This window comes from Cryptomeria japonica, chromosome 7 (assembly GCF_030272615.1).
Source record: "Cryptomeria japonica chromosome 7, Sugi_1.0, whole genome shotgun sequence".
In the NCBI taxonomy this organism is placed as follows: Eukaryota; Viridiplantae; Streptophyta; class Pinopsida; order Cupressales; family Cupressaceae; genus Cryptomeria; species Cryptomeria japonica.
The window spans coordinates 25,144,507-25,152,759 of record NC_081411.1 but is presented as its reverse complement, the minus strand read 5'-3'; the positions used below and the strand labels follow the sequence as shown (position 1 = coordinate 25,152,759).

Sequence of the window (8,253 nt, the reverse complement as noted above, 5' to 3'; positions counted from 1 at the left end):
ATTTATCTAAATCTTATAAGTCATAATAGAAAATGAAATTAATCCATCAATAATATAGTATAATTATTGGTTACTTTAGATCCATATGCAAATTTGGAGTCATTGAAGAATTTTAGGGGTTAAATTTTGTGGGCCAAAATGTACTAAGAGGTCCAATACCCATGGGGCTTGAAATAAAATCCATACCGTTAGATTATAAATAAAATCAACATGGTTAAAAAGAATTAGGGTCTAATTTCCAAATTTAATGTCTGATTTAAAATATTAAGGACACAAGCATTATATCTTAAGGACATATCTTAAGACTTAAACTACTCAATAACTCAGTTCTCAAGTTTTTTCATTTTTATTTTTTAAATCAAGATTCGTCAATATTTTCTATCAATTTTTAATAATTTAAAAAAAAAAATCAAATTAAATTAATATTTAAATAAAATAAAAAATAAAAATTAATATTTTTTCAAACAAATAAAAGATTGATCAAAATTAAATATTATCAAGAGCATTAAACTTAAAAAACATTGCCATGGTGTCTTGGACTGAACCTTCTTCCACTAAGTAAATTTGAAGAATGATTTTGTTCAATCCCATCTGCTGATTAAAACTGTTTTTCTTTGAAAGGATGGAATTTTCGTATCACGAATATAAATATATTAAAATATAATAAATAAAATAATAAATTGTGTACTTAAAAAATAATAAATTATAAATAATCTAAAATTTAAAACCAAGTCCATTGATTTACCGTAATTTATAGAAATTTCATACATAAAGAAGTAGGATAATACTCTGGCATCGACCTTACTTGGTAACCATGACAAAAATTATTTCCTAAACCATGAGTGGATCAGATTTTCTGGACTTCTGGAATCTCTACTGGGTAGTTGTCAATGCAATCCAGCCATGGGTCTTTAGTGGGTTTTTTAAAGGTCTTGAGGGCCTTCCAAACAGCACTGTTGCATTTGAATCCTGAACCAAATGCTAGCTGCCATACTCTGTCACCTTTCTTCACTCTTTGTTTGGCTTCCATGTATGCAAGCTCATACCACATAGTACTGCTTGATGTATTGCCAAATCTGTGAAGAGTCATCCTTGATGCCTCCATGTGATGCTCTGCTAATGATAAATTCTTCTGCAACTCATCCAGAACAGCTCTCCCTCCTGCATGAATACAAAAGTGTTCAAATGCTAACTTGAAGTCTGGGATATAGGGCTTTACACCCATTTTCAGTACTTTTCTAGAGAAGAGTATGAGAACAAAGAGTATCTGTTCTGATAGAGGAAGTACTAATGGACCCAGAGTTGTTATATTGGCTTTAAGTGCATGGCCTGCAACTGACATGAGCTCCTTGGATATGGTCAAGCCCTTGGTCCCATTGGAGTCCTCCTCTTGGAAGACACATCGGTAGCTCCTGTCATCTTGTCCATTATGTGTTCTGACAATATGGGCTAGCTGATACTTTGATCTCCTTCTATCTTTTCTCTTGTTGGATAAGAGAATAGCTGCACCTCCCATGCGAAACAAACAATTGGGCAGAAGCATTGATCTGTTTGTGCCATGGTACCAATTCAGTGTAATGTTCTCAGTGCTCACAACTATTGCATATGAATTCCCATGAATTTGCAGCATGTCTTTTGCAAGATCCAGAGCTATGATCCCTGCACTGCATCCCATTCCTCCCAAGTTAAAACTCAGAATGTTGCTTCTCATCTTGTAGTGATTGATAATCATGGCAGACAGAGATGGAGTTGGATTGAACAAGCTACAGTTCACCACAAGGATCCCAACATCCCTGGGCTTCACTTTGCATTTGTCAAACAGCTCATCCAAGGCACCAAACATCACCATCTCTGCTTCTACACGGGCTTCCTTCATGGTCAGCCTAGGTGGAGAGGCAGAAATGGCCTCTGGAAAGTATGTTTCGTCTCCTATTCCAGATCTCTCTAGAATATTCCTCTGAAACTCCAGGCTTTTATCATCAAAAAACCCTGTTTCCCGGGAATGAGACAAGAAACGCCCTTTAGTTGCTTTGAATTCATCAGATGGCTTGGAACATGCAAAGTCTACTAGATATACAGGTCTTGGTTTACACATATAGTAGACACAAGCAATGAAACCAATCAAACCACATACATACAGCAAGCTTACTAAATCAGGGCTAGGCTGCTCCCACAGTTTCCATAAATTGTTCTTCCTTAAGGCTTCTTTCATCACAAGGAGCAAAGGAATTGATAAGAAATACAGAGCATTGCTAATAAAATAATGGTACCCCAACTTAACATGGCTGGCATTGACAGAGTGAAAAAAGTCAGGCAGTTTCCTGTGAACTCTAATAGAGAATCTCTGGGATCCCGCATTAGGGCCAGAGCTCTCAGCCCCTCTACGCACAATCTCGGTTGAAAAAAGTTCCTGCTCATTCAACATATTTGCAGCGCCCTGTAATAAAACAGTATTCTTCTAGAGTCCAACTAAAATCTAATATAATAATTTATATACTCTACAAACAGTTTTGAAACTTTTCACCCCAGAATGCAAAACTGTACCACGACACTTTGTTACAGCAGCTAACTCCTATATATCAATTTATATGTTCTGCAGAAGGGTAAGGACCTAATAAACTCATAACCCAAGAACGCTGGTATTATATTGTACACTCTTAAAAATGACCAAACCCTAATATATAATAGCAGGTATATAATTGCATGCACTTCAAAATGACCAAACCCTAATATATAATAACTTGAAGAAAAACCCTGACCTATGAGCTCAATCAATGCAATGGTTCAGAAGAACCATTCACTTGCCAAACCCCACAAAATGCATTAGCTTACAAGACTGCTTTTAAAAAGAAAATTAAAAAAACTTTACACGATCAAATTCAGAAAATACTGCAACAAACACAGAAAAAGTCCAAACAAGAAGTGTTCAAAACAACACTCAACACACTCATTCCAGTTTACTCAGGCACAGACAGTACGGAGGCCCCCTCAAAGTAGACAAAACACAAAAGTATTTATAATAATTTTAGTATATACAAGCATGGTAACCTACCAATTAATTAATTATTGCATAAGTTATTTTATTAATACAAGCAATAGTGATGCAGCATTCCTTCAGGAAAACAAGCGAAAATGACATAATCTCATAAATGAGTGGGAGGTTTTAAACAGATTTTGTGACTTCAAATGGAAAAAGCCCAGATAAAATAGAGGAGCTGGCTGATTATCTTAAACCTAATTAATTTGATAGATATTACCGAATCTGGAGACAAAATGGTAGCTGATGGCACAGTTTGATTGAAAAAGGTAGTTGATCTAACAGGGTGGTTGATCTGATAAAATGTGCAGTTTGCCAAGCCATCTCTTGATGATTAATACACGATACAAATCCTCACTGAAGGGAATGTAGATCCAATTCCAGCTAGTGAAGAAACCTGTAACTTTTATTCAGTATCAAACGAAATTTAAAAAGCTCCAGTCAAGATCAGAAACAAGGGTAAAGAATGTTGACCATTCATTGGTCCAAACGCGTGTATTCCGACAGAAAAAAATTTCAATAATCCAGACAGAAGTGTTCGTCTAACATTCTGAATCTTTTAAAAGAATAGTAATATCGTTAAATCCGATATCTAATGCGTTTAAATTCAAACTTAACAAATCGAACTACCTACTCCATGTTTGTAATTGGGCCCATTTCAGTCAAAGAGTATTTTTTATTATGTTTTTAATGAATAATAGTTATACTATTTTTATATAAAGGGGTGGGTGGTGAAAGGCATCTTTTTAACGTTTAAGTAAGGTTAAATATCGAAATTGAACTTTTCTTAATAGGTTTTGGGTTGTTGAGGTTTTTGAAAAAAAAGGCAAAGGTTAAATGGAATTTACCACGATTTTAATGGAAAAAATTTAATTTTGATGATATCTACAAAGATAACCTTGGACTTTCAAGAGTTGGTTGCATAATACATGACTAAAAGAGAGCCGCATTTTGCAAAGTGTCTAGACAACTCAAGGATGACACAAAAAATAAAACGGAATTATAAGTGTAGACACCTAAAATTGATCATTACATTTGATCACTTTTATTCCTAGAATTCACTATATTGTTTACCTTTACATTAATCAAATAATATTTTATTATTTAATTGATATTCAATTATCATGATCTTTATCCTAAATCATTTTCTCATATTTCTCAAGTCCTAACCTAAGGAAAATGCATAATTTTAATTTACTTACGATCCACCTTATCCCCTTTTTTTCAAAAAAACTAATTAAATAATTTATACTTATTTAATTCCCCCCCCCCCCACATGTCCTCTTGTAGTCCCCCCATTAAACATGTGAATGCACTTAATCTTTGATTAAGTGGGGTTGACCTATCCCATTCCCCATGCAACCAACTTGTCCCTTCTTCATTATATTCAACCTTTTATGCTTATAGGTTTCTTTTTTTTTTAAGAATTTTTTTAGCCCTCTTGTCCTATTTGAGTGAAGTGGACGAGAATCACCTTTGTGAAGAACCTTGCAAAGTTACTTCATAGTAGTCCTCAATCTTCTCATTCCACCTCCTTCTACCACTTGGTACAATATCTTTGATTAAGTCAACTCAAGCCATCTCCACCATTGATCTTATCCTTTCACCCTAGCCTTCCATATTATCCTCCTAAAATCTATAAAACCCTTCAACACAACAAATTTTACCACACACAATTTCACAAATGCCACATTATTCTGCCAAGATTTTACCATGAATACATATCCACTTATTGATTGTGAAAATCAGCTCTTAGTGTGCAACATAGAGTCTACCATAGAGTCTATTTGTGTTAAATTTTATGTTTGTTTGGATTCACTAAGCCTTAATTTATTATTTGAGTGGTTTTGTGTTTGTTTGATTTGGGTTGCTTAAATTGTTCACATTGCCACAAATTCATTCACACATTTCTACACACCTAATGGGACCCATGTAATGAGTCAAACTAAGAAAAAAATATAATTTTTAGTGTTTCACATGTTGTAGGTTTGATTCAGTGGTTTCATCATGGACTAGTGGTAGCACTCTTCAAATTAGCAATAGCCTTTGTGATTTTAGTGAATTCCTAGACTACAAGATTACTATAACTTTGTTTGCTCTAATTCTAGTTTTAATCACTTTTACCACCTTTTAGTTTTTGGTTCAAGATAGGCATGAAATCTAAGGGGATTTATGTTATTGGATTCTATTAGAATATAATGTTATTAGGGATCACATCCTTATAAAATTTATATATAATGTTCTAATATAAGGTTATAATTCCTTATATATTATATGCTTTATAAGCATATCCCATTTGAAATAATTATAATCTTATAACTATTAGATTATTAATTATTTATGAGTAGGGGTTATTGAAAAGGTGTGACTAGTGATGCCACCCTTCCTCCTATATTTAAGGAGGTTTTCTCTCATTTGAGAGTTGTGTGCATTTGGAGCTTTATGGTGAGTTGTATCACTATGCAAACGAGGTATTATTGGCCATGTGGAAGTATTGGAGGAGTATCCCCGGGTTCAAGGTTAGTTTATGATAGACTATATTTGTAAGTGTTTTAATAAAATGATGCTTTATGGGGTTTTTTACCCGAAAGGGTTTTCCCCATGCATATCGTGTGTAATGTGTACATTTATGCATGTATGATTCTCATTTCATTTATTTTATGAACTTTTTTATAATGATTAGTATCCTAATATCCTAATTTCTAACATGGTCTCAGAGCAGGTTAGGCTAGTACTAATTCTTTTTACAAGTTATACTAGAAGACATATAAAACTTGATGGAAAACGTATTTATGCTAAATCAACACACGTGCAAGGCCAATTGTGCTATGTATTTAGTATGCCTTCTCCATTCATTTAAATTCAATTTATCAAGGCCAAGTAAGGAAATTCTAAATATTCTTTTTTAAAGTGATATTTTCAAAAAATTTAATGTTCACATAGCATAAGATTGTGAAGTATAATAGATATATTTTAATAACATCAAATTTCATAATGTTATTAACTCAAAATTATTCTCTTATAAGAGAAGTACATAGTTACAAAACTTTTTTTTAGTGTCAATTGTATAGGTTGTGCTTTAGTTACTAGATCAAGTACTTTAGAAAGTTGGATGTTGTTTCTCTTTAGAGAGATATGTGAGATTATAAATTATTAAAAAAATAGCTTGATATAATGCTTAGAAACCCGAGTTTTTCATTTGTTTAACCTTAAAATTGAATTCATGAAGTCTTTTATTAAATTTCATGTCTTTATAAAAGCCAAAAAATTATTTTTCAATTTATAAAAGGAAAATAAAATTCATAGTTCTTGAACGTGACATTTCAAGCAAACACCATTTCACTTGCAATTTGATCACAATTGATATAAGATCATTGTCATTTTTTTTATGAAAAAATATGAAATATATATATTACAATATTCAATCAAAATTATAATTTATCCTTATATTTAAGTTTGTAAAGTATAAACTTAATCAAACCATTATTTGAATAAGAGTCCTTAAATGAAATCTTTAAATAAGTCGAATCACTTATTGAAGCCCGCCCTCATCTGTGTCAATTTCTTATCTTCATAAAAGTTTGTGTACTTATATTACTCAAGGAACTAGTACTCATCCTTGTAATAGTAAAAAAAGACTATTTGCAACCGATCGAATGTAAATAAGTCACGACCTTTGGCATGATATTGCCCAACATATCAATTGATGCCTATCCAAGCAGATAATCGTTTGCCAATCAAGCACACTTTGTAGTGTGTGTATTACAGTCATCTAGACAATCAAAATTGATTCAGTTTGTACAGATTTTTAGACTCCTACAATTCAAAGGCACTCATTCAATATGGACGGAAGAGAAAATATTTTTAACATTAATAATAAAATACACTTTCATGTATGGAAGCGAGTTTTTCATACTAATTTGTCCAATAATCTTGAACAGATATATCATAATGGTTTCATCTTTGGCATCTATTCCATAATGATCTTAATAGGCTATATTCAGAAATTTTTATATTGAATTACAATGAGACTATTTTTTGTGGGGATCTTTTATAGCAAATGACTCTTAAATATGAGTTCAAAATTAGGGACTCAAAATGTTAATTTCAATTTGGGCAAACTTAGAAGCTATTTTTATCTTCAAGGGATCAAAATACATTGGATTGTATATTTCCACTATATGGAAAAAGGAATATATGTTAGAGTAGAACCATTTTTTTCTTCTTAAGGGATTTTTTTTTTTTTTTGGTTGTGTATTCACATAAAATAGATCAACCTTCTTTTGGAGAGCAAAAATATTTTTCATAAATGTTGTGGGGTGAATCTTTTATATTGACCACATTATATACAATTATATATGTCGTTAAGCATTATATATGATCCTTGAATAAATAGATCATAAAACTTTGTATTAACAAAACCCTCTAAGTTCAATCTTAATCTATACAAGAAAAGAGACACTTGGTGACACATTTGGATGATTCTAAATAATTAATGAATCTATGCAAAGAGTTTTATTTAGAAATTGGTGAACATTTAGGTGACCCCTAGTAACAAGGTTTAAAGACACTTTATTGAGAATGTATGTTAAAAGAGTAATATTTTTTAGCCTCATACTTATAGCTAGATATCGATAATGTATTAAATTTGATATAATACCATGGAACTAATTGAACCCTAAACAACATTGGTGGTCTACACAATTATCTATAGAGATCACTATTTCTCTCAAAGAACTGGACTCTTGTTATACTAAATTTGACAAATTAATTCTGTTTCTCACTAAGATATAAGGATGAAAAAGTGAATATAAAAAGTAAGAAAAAAGTTTCAAAATTTTGCACATCCATACACAAAGAGGATTTACATAATTTTTTTAAAGCATATTTCACTAATACGTTGTTTTTTCTCTCTTGAGTGTAACTTTAGCTAACATTTTTTAAATTATCTTTTAAGTATCCTCTACATTTATTGGATGTAAAGCATCTACTTATAATGGGTGGTCATCGCCTTTATAAACTGTCTAGGGAGAAAACCTAGAAAGGATAGCCCAGTCCTTGCTTAAATATTTTATGAATCATTACTATATGTAGTAGCATATCTATTTTATATTTTAAACAAGACAACTAATTATTCATGCTTATTCTCATGAAAATATATGTTGATCTCCCCTTTCTACCAATCATTGGGCTATATTTTACATTTATGAGGAATA

General features: G+C 31.9%; 1 protein-coding gene across 1 annotated transcript; it reads right to left on the bottom strand.

Annotated features, from left to right (window-relative positions):
- Positions 1 to 715: 715 nt before the first annotated feature.
- On the bottom strand, positions 716 to 3,228 carry LOC131035330 (3-ketoacyl-CoA synthase 4-like). The gene has a single exon (XM_057967007.2). It carries the CDS (start codon positions 2,423 to 2,425, stop codon positions 848 to 850), a length of 1,578 nt encoding a protein of 525 aa, XP_057822990.2. The 5' UTR covers positions 2,426 to 3,228; the 3' UTR covers positions 716 to 847.
- Between the last annotated feature and the right edge of the window lie 5,025 nt (positions 3,229 to 8,253).

What these genes read in the sequence shown, in the direction of transcription:
- LOC131035330 (XM_057967007.2), bottom strand. Translation starts at nt 2,425, where the DNA reads ATGTTGAATGAGCAGGAACTTTTTTCAACCGAGATTGTGCGTAGAGGG.